This window comes from Equus przewalskii, chromosome 8 (assembly GCF_037783145.1).
Source record: "Equus przewalskii isolate Varuska chromosome 8, EquPr2, whole genome shotgun sequence".
Lineage (NCBI taxonomy): Eukaryota > Metazoa > Chordata > Mammalia > Perissodactyla > Equidae > Equus > Equus przewalskii.
In genome coordinates, this window is record NC_091838.1 from 64,969,064 (window position 1) to 64,981,257 (window position 12,194).

Genomic DNA, 12,194 nt, shown 5'->3' on the forward strand with positions numbered 1-12,194 from the left:
AAATCCAACACTGTGATCTTTCCTCTCCACCGCTAAATAAAGTTGTATTTTTTTTTAAGGAGATGCTTTTTGAGACTTTCTGTCTGCTTATTTTTCTATTTTTCTTTTTTACTAACAAGTTGGATTTTAAAAGATTTCTTAGAAGGTGCTATGACTATGATCTATGGAGTTTGGTTGGTCACAGTTCCAGTGTGAGAGAGTTGTTTTAAAAATATGGCCAATGCAGTTACAAATCCAAAAATAAAGAAAGGGTTAAAAACTAAGAGGAATAATAACTAAATGTATTTAGCACTTACCATGCCTCTAGCACTATCCTATGCACTGTACATTGTCTAATGTAATCCTTATGACAAACCTCTCTGGGAGGTACAGGTATTATCCACTGTTACAGATGAGAGACATGAAGCAAAAAGAGATTACAAAGTTTGCCTAAGATTCCAAAGCTGGTGAGTAGCTGGGATTTGGAGCCATGTTATAAGTTTCCAGAACCTGTGCACTGGAGCATCCATGCTACGGAACGCTATGCAGTCATTAAAATGACTTCACATTGACATGACACATGAAGTGAAGAAGCAAGGTAGCCATACAGCACATTTTAGGAGCCGTTGATGACTCTGTGAGCATCTGGATCCACGACTGCCTTTGAACTAATTCATTGGTGTTCACCATAGCTTGAGGCAAAAGTGTTCCGTAGAACCACAGAGAAGAAAGAACCAAGTCCTTGCTGTGGAGTTTCTCTCCTATCACGAACCATGGGAGTGTGGGAGGCAGCAGACGATAGTCTTCCAAACCGGTGGTTCTCGAACTGTAGCCTGCATCAGAAACCCCTGGAGAGATTGTTCACTCATAGAAGGGCTGGCCCCACCTCCAGAGCTCCTGATTCAATTGGCCTGGAGGGGGGCAGAGAATTTGCATGTCTAACAAGTTCCCAGGTGGTGCTCATGCTGCTGGTCTGGGGACCCCACTTTCAGAACCCTTGGTCTAAGCTGTGGGGCGAAACTCTTAAGTCTCTGATAGCAGCCACAGCTCTGTCCTCACTCTGCTGTGTGATCTGGGTGGCCACTTATTGCATGATTAAGTCTTCAGAAGAGCCAAGGAAAGATTTATGTGATACACTGAGCAAATTCAGAGAGCCACTAAAACTCCAGGGAATAAGAACACACCCAGGGAGGCTGCAGAGAACATTGGGTAAGAAGGTGGACGCAGAATCAGAATCTCAGGTCTCTCTCTTACTAGCTGTCCGACTGTGGATAAGTTACTTAACCTCTTAGTTCCTCAGTTTACTTATCTGTGAAATAGGAATAAAACCTAAACTTCACAGGGTTGTGAGGGTTGGATGTGGTAACCCTGAGGACTACATTTGCCTGATGCTTGTTAAAAGCAAATACTCCTGACTCCCAACCCTGGCCTACTGAGCCTGAATCTCCAGAACAGAGTTCTCAGGGCCAGAATCTTTAATAAGTGACCAGGTGATCCTTAAATTGGGCAAGTTGTGCAAACTCGGATAGAACTCATTTAAAACACTTGGCCTTGATCTATGCTCCCTCCACAAAGGTCAGCCACTGCTTTATTACCACCTGGGTCTCTTTGTAAATAGAACTACTATGGCCTTCTTGATAATCTCACCCAGGATGATTACTTAGTAGACACTTTGTAATAAAATTTTAGAAGACATGGCTGTATATCCATACATAAAAATTAAGCTGTAAATTTAAGATCTGTGTGCACTATTGTTTATAAATTATACCTCATATATTATATTGTTTATAAATTATAAAAGGTTTAAAAAAGATATTTAAAAAAGATATGACCGCTTTTCTTTAGAAAAATGCACTCAAAGACAAATAATACTACAAGACAGGCTATGGACCCAAATGCTCATGTACAAAGGACACAGTGCCACAAGCAACTGTATAGAACATGTGAGAAGTAAAGGAAAGAGTTACTCAAACTTAAATATGTGGCTAGGGAAGCAGCCAACGGAAGTAGTGGGCTAACCTCTATAATGGAAGGATCCAGAGTCTTCCTTTGATTTCTACCACTTCTGGTAGAAACAGCCTCAGCCCAGCCTCCCCCTTCAGAGAGCTGGCTTGACCCGCGAGGATAGAATTACTTCAGTCTTCAGCTGGGATGAATTGCCTTCACAGCAACTCATTCACAAGCCCAGCCTGCAGCCACAGAGGGCTACATCTCCCCAGCATCATCACACAGAGAAGGGAGGGGTCATTTTTTGTTGTTGTTTGTTTGCATCCCAAAAGTCTTTTTCTAGGCACATCCACAGAGTCACAGAGTCATGGAGAGAAGCTGACCATGACCACTGCATGCAAACCACACTGGCTGATGCATAAGCCAAAGGGTCAGTTACAAGTCGACTTCACCAAAGTATGGCTCCCCCTGGGCTTTGGACACTCGGGCATCCCACCAAGCGCGTTTAGCAGATGAGCCCTCTGAAAGAGGGAGGTAGAGCGATCAGCCTGGGGTTAAGCACCGTCTCAGTGGGAGAAAATCCAAGATGGAGACTCCAGCTCTTACATTTCCAGGCTGCTGCTCCGGAGCAGGTGGCAAGTTACCTACTAGCTCAAGGGCATGAAGTGAGAACAAGAAGCCAGTGGCATCTTAACATCTCGGACATACTCTGCCTCACAGGCTGCTGGCTGGAGATAAGGGTCATGATTATGGGCCTAATTTTATTCTTGCTCACAGAACTAACATACACATACAATAACACATTTTTATTTTGCAGTTCAGTGGTCAGGCTGGGTCGTTTGGGAAAGGGGCAGTGATTTGGGAGGTCAATTATCACCGCTGCATCTCCTTTATGTTTAGATTGTAGACACTGATTTTTCCACGCTCTATCTTCTGTTCTAAAAGAGCACAGTTTGCAGTGAAGCGGTTTCCATTTTCTATGTCCATATCAGATGCAGGCTTATGGTTTTAGGTTATTGGTGAGCTTTGCTCACAATCCAGACCTGGCATCCCTGGGGCTTGTGAGCCTGTAACAGATCCTTTCGGTGCCCCCCCCAAACCTATTCAGATGCCATTTCCTGAGTCTGCGCACTCATGCCCCTTACTGGGGACTTTGCTTTTAAGGGTTCACATCCATGGCTTTCTCTGGTGAATGCCCTGAGCTGGTGGTGCCCTGCTTATGCCGACACCCTGAAGGGCCTGCAGGATGACACCTGGCCAGGCAGTGTGAGCTTTTTTAAATTTTTTATTGCAGTAACATTGGATATAACGTTATATAGCTTTCAGATGTACATCATAATATATTTCAAATTCTGTGTAGATTACATCATGTTCACCACCCAAAAACTAATTATAGTCCATCACAACACATGTGAGCCTAATTCCCCATTTTGCCCTCCCCCCCATCCCCTATGGTACCCACAAACCCAATCTCTGTGGCTATGTTTTTCTCTTCTCCTTATGAGTGAGATCATATAGTATTTGACTTTCTCCCTCTGACTTATTTCACTTAGCATAACACTCTCAAGGTTATCCCAAAATGTTATCCCAAATGGCCAGATTTCATCATTTCTTATGGCTGAGTCGTATTCCATTGTGTATGTATACCACATCTTCTTTACCCATTTGTCCCTTAATGGGCACCTAGGTTGCTTCCAAGTCTTGGCTATTGTGAATGATGCTGCAATGAACATAGGGGTGCATGTATCTTTGTGCATTTGTATTTTCAAGCTCTTTGGATAAATACCCAGCAGTGGGATAGCTGGATCACATGGTAGATCTAGTCTTAATTTTCTGAGGATACTCCATACTGCTTTCCATAGTGGCTGCACCAGTTTGCACTCCCACCAGCAGTGTATGAGGGTTCCCTTCTCTCCACATCCTCTCCAACACTTGTTGTTTCCTGTCTTGTTAATTATAGCCATTCTGATGGGAGTGAGGTGGTATCTCATTGTATTTTTGATTTGAATTTCCCTGATAGCTAATGATGTTGAGCATCTTTTCATATGCCTGTTGGCCATCCGTATATCTTCTTTGGAGAAATCTCTGTTCAGATATTTTGCCCATTTTTTAATTGGGTTGTTGAGGTGTATGAATTCTTTGTATATTTTGGATATTAACCCCTTATCTAATACATGGTTTGCAAATATATTCTCCCAATTGTTACATTGTCTTTTCATTTTGTTGATGGTTTCCTTGCTGTGCAGAAGCTTTTTAGTTTGATGTAGTCCTATTTGTTCATGTTTTCTTTTGTTTCCCTTGCCAGGTCAGACTTGGTACTTCAAAATATACTGCTAAGACCAATGTCAAAGAACGTATTGCCTATGTTTTCTTCTAGAAGTTTCATGGTTTCGGGTCTTACATTCAAGTCTTTAATCCATTTTGAGTTGTTTTTGTGCATGGTGTAAGATAATGGTCTACTTTCATTCTTTTACATGTGGCTGTCCAGTTTTCCCAATACCATTTATTAAAGAGACTCTCCTTTCTCCATTGCATGCTCTTGGCTCCCTTGTTGAATATCAGCTGTCCATAAATGTGTGGATTTATTTCTTGGCTCTCGATTCTGTTCCATTGATCTGTGTGTCTGTTTTTGTGCCAGTACCATGCTGTTTTGATTACTATAGCTTTGTAGTATATTTTGAAATCAGGGAGTGTGATACCTCCAGCTTTGTTCTTTTTTCTCAGGGAATCCTTTGGCTATTTGGGGTCTTTTCTTGTTCCATATAAATTTTAGGATTCTTTGTTCTATTTCTGTGAAAAATGTTGTTGGAACTTTGATAGGGATTGCATTGAATCTGTAAATTGCTTTAGGAAGTATGGACATTTTAACTAGGTTAATTATTCCAATCCAAGAGCATCAAATATCTTTCCATTTCTTTGTGTCTTCCTCAATTTCTTTCAACAATGTTTTATAGTTTTTGGTGTACAGATCTTTCACCTCTTTGGTTAAGTTTATTCCTAGGTATTTTATTCTTTTTTTGCAATTGTAAATGTGATTGTATTCTTAATTTCTCTTTCTGTTACTTCATTGTTAGTGTATAGAAATGCAACTGATTTTTGCATGTTGATTTTGTATCCTGTGACTTGACTGTATTCATTTATTATTTCTAAAAGTTTTTTTAGTAGATTCTTTAGGGTTTTCTAGATATAAAATCATGTCATCTGCACAGAGTGACAGTTTCACTTCTTCTTTTCCAATTTGGATCCCTTTTATTTCTTTTTCTTGCCTGATTGCTCTGGCTAGGACTTCCAATACTATGTTAAATAAGAGTGGTGAAAGTGGGTATCCTTGCCTGGTCCCTGTTGTTAGAGGGATAGCTTTCAGTTTTTCTCTGTTGAGAATGATATTTGCTGTATTCTGTGGTTTTGGGATGGAATGTTCTGTATATATCTACTAGGTCCATCTGGTCAAATATGTCATTTAAGGCCAGTGTTTCCTTATTGATCTTCTGTTTGGATGATCTATCCATTGGTGTAAGTGGAGTGTTAAAGCCCCCTACTATTATTGTGTTACTGTCTATTTCTCCTTTTATGTCTGTTAATAATTGCTTTATATATTTAGGTTCTCCTATATTGGGTGCATAGATATTTACAAGTGTTTTATCTTCTTGCTGAATTGTTCTCTTTATCATTATGTAGTGCCCTTCTTTGTCTCTTCTTACAGTTTTTGTTTTAAAGTCTATTTTGTCTGATGTAAGTATTGCTATCCTTGCTCTCTTTTCTTTGTCATTTGCATGGAATATCTCTTTCCATCCTTTCACTTTCAGTTTGTGAGTGTCTTTAGGTCTGAAGTGTGTCTCTTGGATGCAGCATATATATAGGTCTTGTTTTTTTATCCAATTGGCCACCCTATGCCTTTTGATTAGAGCATTTAGTCCATTGACATTTAATGTAGCTATTGATAAAAATGTGTTTATTGCCATTTTGTTACTGTTTTTCTCTGGGTGTTTTAGTAGTTCTTCCCTGCTGCTCCTGAAGGGGGCTTTTTTTCTCTCCGGAAGGAATTTCTGCCTCTTCTGCCTTAGTCAGGACTGTCCATTGCTGTGGGGGTTCTTTTTATCTAGTTTTCAGTTTTCTATCCAGGGTAATTTTTCCAAAAATAGTTGTAACCTGGTTGTGTTTGTGGGAGGAGATGAGTTCAGAGTCTGCCTACGCCACCGTCTTAACGAGATCTCCCCAGCATGAGCTTTTGACGGACTGCTGTGGGAGTGTGCACATCCAGTCACTTGCCCAAATCGGGACAAATTCTAAGGTAGTCATTTATGCTCTAGGGCGGTGCTGTCCAACAGAACTTTCTCTGAGGATGCAAGTGTTCTAGATCTGTGCGGTCCAAAATGGTAGCCACTGGCTACAACTGCTGAGTACCTGAAATGTGGCTAGTGCAAGTGAGGAAATGAATTTTTAAAATCCTGAATGAATGAATGCACATACGCATGCATGAAAAAGCAGGCTCCATGAGTCAGAATGCTCAGAAACTGTGAGGGGAAAGCACTGTTCTAGGGTTTTATTTTTACGTTGCCTGAGAGTTACCTAGAAACTCTACCTTATTTAAACTTTTGTTCCTGGAAATCATTCCAAGAGGCATAAATCCAATTTCTCTTCTTAGTAACTGAAATGTGATGTGGTCTAATCTTTCTTTGGTTTCAGTTGTAGGAATGTCTCAGAATCTGAACATCAGTGCCCATGGATGAGGACTCTGCAGGAAGTGATGGAGATGGGGCTGAATTTGAATGGATCCGAAGGCATAGCCTGAATCTTCAGAGGAACATTTTAGGATGTTTGGGTTCTGATTATTGAAGTTTTATTGTAAACATCAATAGTACTTTAATAGCTATCCTGCCAAAGGTTTGAGACGTAGAGACTCCAAATTAAATTTTATTTTATTTATTTTTTAAAGTGACCTAGGCCTGGTTTCTAGCCTCTTAAGCCTGAAGGCTTCTTCTATTCACTTCAGGGGCCAATAATTGCCATCTTCAGGTCACCATTGCTGTTCTCCATAATCCACCATAAGTGGAGGAGGGATTTTCTTTTTTGAGGAAGATTAGCCCTGAGCTAACATCTGCCACCAATCCTCCTCTTTTTTTGCTGAGGAAGATTGGCCCAAAGCTAACATCTGTGCCCATCTTCCTTTACTTTGTATGCGGGATGCCTGCCACAGCATGGCTTAATAAGCGGTGTGTATATCTGCACCCAGGATCCAAACTGGCAAACCCTGGGCCACTGAAGCAGAGAGTGTGAACTTAACCACTGTGCCACCTGGCCGGCCTTGATAAGTGGAGGAGGGATTTTAGTGAGTTTCCATTCTACTCACTGTTACCATTTTAATTTTGTATTGCCTCTTGCACTGCTACTAGGTCTTATTCTCTCTCTTTTTTTTTGGTGAGGAAGATTGGCCCTGAGCTAACATCTGTTGCCACTCTTTCTCTTTTTGCTTGAGTAAGATTTTTGCTGAGCTAACATCTGTACCAATCTTCCTGAATTTTGAATGTAAAATGCTGCCACAGCATGGCTTAATGAGTGGTGTTTAGGTCTGTGCCCAGGATTCAAACCGGCAAACCCTGGGCCACTGAAGTGGGGTGTGCAAACTTAACCACTACGCTACCGGGTGGCCCCTAGGTCTCATTCCTTTCCCTGCACCTGAGCCTTGACTATAAGCTGGTTGGCACCTCAGTCCCTCCAGAATGGAGAACCCATCTTGCTTCTGTCTATCTTTTACTCAGAACAGAAGCCCCAAACCTCGGTCCACTATGCTCTGTCTGTTGAACCAAACTCCTTCCAGAGTTTGTCCCACATTGTTCACTAACTCATTCAACGGACCTTTAAGGACCCAATATTGCCAGGCACTATGCCAGGGAGGCCACAAATATGACACTAGCATGCCTAGCTTCTGGGTAAAGAAACAGAGACACAGAAATAATGAAAACTGTGCCCACTATCATAAAGCACACACAGAAAGAACTGGCAACAGAAGCCAGGTCTGGGAGTTGTCAGCTCCTTGAAGGCAAATTTCAGGTTTGATTCCCTTTTGTGCTCAGGATACAGCTTTACAAAGAAGGGGGTAAGCATATGACACAGTAAGATAATATTTCACATGAACAATAAAGGTGCACCAAAGGTCCTAAGAAACAGACAGACCCTGGTAGCCCCACGTCCACAGGAAGCATCACACAACCGAGGAAGACCTGGTTATGGGGTCTTTTGTGCTGAGCGAGTTTTAAAAAGCACAGTGAGACATTCCCACATGACATTCTTTGTGCCACCAAGTGAAGACCCTTGCTTGAGGATTCTACCTGAACTTCAAGATTGTAAACACATGTGTATAGTTCATCTCAAAGGAAGGGGATGGAGACCGGGGAAGAAGACCAGGCTGGGACTGTCTCATGGATGTCACTTTCCTTCATGAGAAATAAGCAGTTTATTCTTTGTCTCTGTGTTGCCCCATGTTTGGCCATAAATGATAATTAATCTCTCTGGCTAAAAACGTGTGGCTATACTCTTGAGGAGCTCTCAACCACTGTTGTAACAGAAAGTAGTAACAGAATGTGTTAAAATAATTGTAATTGATTACAATAATTTCAAACTGCAAACACATCCTACCCAAATACAAGGCCATGGCTACCTGGTGGCAAGAAGTGGGTAGGAGTGAACTGGGCTGAACCAGGCTTCCTTCCTCCGCGGCATGCTGTCATAGATTAAAAGGTCCTTCTCAGTCAGGACAACCAGAGCTGGCTTCCACTGTTTCTCGCTCTCCCCGGGCACCTGAAACAGAAAGCAGAGGACTGTCAAACAACAGCCTGAGAAGACCGTGACTGGAAAGGAGAAGCTGCTTCCCCTGCAATCGGCAGACCCAACAACAGGAGGGTCTCTTGGTTCAGGTTGCAAAGTCAAAATGGAAACAAACCAATCATAGTCACATGATTCCTGATCCTTGAAAATACGTTTTCTCAAGGGCTCTGGTATGTACAGTGAGCATAGCCAAGAAGCAGCCCAACTGCCAAACATCTGTCACTGTTTCTCATCTGCCAGTCAGCACTGAGATCTTTATTTCACAGTGGGATGCAGACGCTTGGGGGAATAAGCACTCCCGGCTGGTTCCCTCGTGGAGCGTCTTTGTTTCTATTATGAAATGGTAAGGTTTTAAAGCTTTTGAATAAATACCCAAAGGCTCTGAGAACGTATTATGGAGGCAAATGTCTGTCCGGACAGATACGAGACACATCACAGCCTCTTCCGCCAGTCTTTCTCTCTTCGATTATTTCTGTGATTCAGGTACCATCCTGGAATTCTCTTGTTTTATTGAATGTCTAGTTCCAACATTCATGGCAGATAATTCTTTAACTCAAGGGCTGAGATGACCTGGCAGGGATACAAGAGGATTTAAACATGAGTTGGATGATTGGACCAGGTGACCTTTAAGGTCTCTTGCAATCCTGAGCATCTATGTAGCTCAGATCTTTTTTTTTTTTTTTTTTTAAAGATTTTATTTTTTCCTTTTTCTCCCCAAAGCCCTCCGGTACATAGTTGTGTATTCTTCGTTGTGGGTCCTTCTAGTTGTGGCATGTGGGACGCTGCCTCAGCGTGGTTTGATGAGCAGTGCCATGTCCGCGCCCAGGATTCGAACTAACGAAACACTGGGCCGCCTGCAGCGGAGCGCGCGAACTTAACCACTCGGCCACGGGGCCAGCCCCTGTAGCTCAGATCTTATCTCATGAGCCACCCCCCTCTACCCAGGACTGATCCTCCCAAATGCTCTAAATGGTCTTCCATCTATGAAGATGCCCTCTTTCCAATCCAGACTCTGGGCCCTAGGATGAGTCTTTATGCTCAGTTTGGAGCATAAAACTCAATGCTCTAGCCTTGTTCTTCAAAGCACGGATCGTGTTCCAGTAGCGTCACACTACCTGGGAGATTGCTAGAGATGCAAAGTCTCAGGACCATCCTGGACCTATTGAATCAGAATCTGCATTTTAACGAGATCTTCAGGTGATACATATGCTCATTAAAGATTAAGAAGCACTGTTCTAGACGAAGTTAAGATTGCCTTTGACATTGGTAATTAATTCAATGAAGATTCAACCCTCTCATAATGAGCGACTCTCCAAAATCTATTCAGAATTAAAGTAAACTAGACAGTAGCTAAATAAACGATACAGCTAATTTCTTTTCTTTCTATTCTTATCATTACCTTTTCTGAAGTGCCACAGTGAAATCTGTATTGAAGTTAGAAGCAAGTATGTGTGGCGTTAGGAATAAGTGATCAGAGTAGAGAAGATGTACAGGATGGTATAAGGGTGGTGTTTTGTAGGTTACATAGTTTTAGAGACTGCCTGAGTCGGAGTCTCTCCTCCATTATTTATTACCTGTGTGAATTTGGGCAACTTATTATTCTCTGTGCTTCCACGTCCTCCCTGATAAGGACAACATCGTATCCAACAGCAGTTAAGAGTGCTGACTCTGGAGACAGAATGCCTGAGCTCAATCCCAGTTCCACAATTTACTAGCTGTGGGATCCTGGGCAAGTCAGTTAACCTCTTTATATCTCAGTTTTTGTATCTGTAAAATAGGGAAATAACAATACCTATATCAGATAATTTTTGTAAAGATTAATTGAGTTAAAATTCTTAGCATGGGGCACCATAAGCATCATTTAGAGCTTGTTAAGTAGCACGTACCTCATAATGCTACAGTGGAGATTTAACGAGACAGGGCATATAATATGCTTAACATGGTACCCGGCAGATGGTAAGGCCCTCAGTGAAACTTAAGGTGGGAAAATTGCGGCAGACTCACCAATTTTTAAACTTGTCAAAAAAGGTATTCTTTGGAAATGGCAACAATACGACTAGGGGATGATTTTCCCTGGGAAAAATTATAATGCAAGCCAAGAATATATTTGATGCTGACAATTTCAATACATTCTCCTTCCATCCTCTCCAAAGTTTTAACAGGAAGAATTCATTGTATAATGATCAGCTCTATTTTTTAATGCCCCACTTCCAATAATTACAAATAAAAACTCCCTTTCTAGAAGGAAGAAAGTCCCTGTGAAGCCATTTATACTAGAATGTGAATGACTTCCTGCAAATGATTGCATATTTCTTCCTCTATGCATTTTATGTACATAAAAAAATCTAGCTTTAGCCTATCACTTTTTCCAACAGAATAAGAGTATCTTCAAGAGATCAAAATGGATTGTTAGAGAAGGCAATGTACCAGACCCTAGAAGGTGAATAAGCTATGGTCTCAAGGCATAAAGTGTTGGGGGGGGGGGTTGGAATAAATTGTTTTCGGTCTGTACATTAAACCTAGTAAATTACTTTTCCAGCTCATTAACTAGGCCTGGAGAAGCTACAAAATGATCCTCCCAAAGTGCCTATCTTACTTACCTAGTCGGATCTGCTCCATTAACTTTGACTGGAACCAGTCATTTAAATGTGAACACAACTAAGCATCATTCTTCAAAAACAATATTAAGTGTGCAAAAGAAACCTCAACAGTAAATACCAACAGTAAAATGAAACCTTTCTCTGGTGGAATCATACTCCACCCCCAACATGTCAAGTGGTACAGATAAGTATGAAGAATTCCAAAGCCCCGACACATTTTGTGGTTTATTAAAGACTCCTGTGTGGATATGCTAACTCTGCTGTGAGAATACTCAGAGTGGGCACTTCCACCATTCCTGTGTGCAGAGCTTGCTTTTAACACTATATGAATGCTTGAAGGTAGAAGTCTGCTTAGGAAGACAACCAACTTTCCAAGGAGAAAAATTTCATGTTGAAAAACAGTGGGTTTTTTTTTTTGCTGAGTAAGATTTGCCCGTAGCATCCATTGCCAATCTTCCTCTTTTTTGTATGTGAGCCGCCACCAGAGCATGGCCACTGACAGACGAGTGGTGTAGGTCTGCACTCAGGAACTGAACCCAGGCTGCCGAAGTGGAACACACCGAACTTAACCACTAGGCCACTGGGGCTGGCGCAAGAGCAGATTTTTCAAACCATACTTTGTGTTCTGTAGCTTCACGTCACAAAGGCTTTCAAGAACACCTTTCTTCAGGCTCACGTACTGGTGCTGCTGTTCGAGTGACAGCTTCCATTACAAATCCAAATCTCCCAGCCCCCAAAGATTCTCCAATGTTAATGCAACAGCTCTGAGGTCGTATCCACATTTTATTAGAACGTGACGCCTGAAACAGATGACTCAGGATTCGGTCTCGATCCCGGCTTCCT

General features: G+C 41.8%; 1 protein-coding gene across 2 annotated transcripts in view; it reads right to left on the bottom strand.

Annotated features, from left to right (window-relative positions):
* SNTB1 (syntrophin beta 1) overlaps window positions 1–12,194 on the bottom strand; it is a 228,187-nt gene that overhangs the window by 26,815 nt on the left and 189,178 nt on the right. For both annotated transcript variants that reach the window (XM_070630925.1, XM_070630924.1), the window contains one exon: window positions 8,585–8,724. In XM_070630925.1, the coding sequence (XP_070487026.1) occupies window positions 8,585–8,724 (140 nt within the window). The remainder of the gene's footprint in view (window positions 1–8,584; window positions 8,725–12,194) is intronic.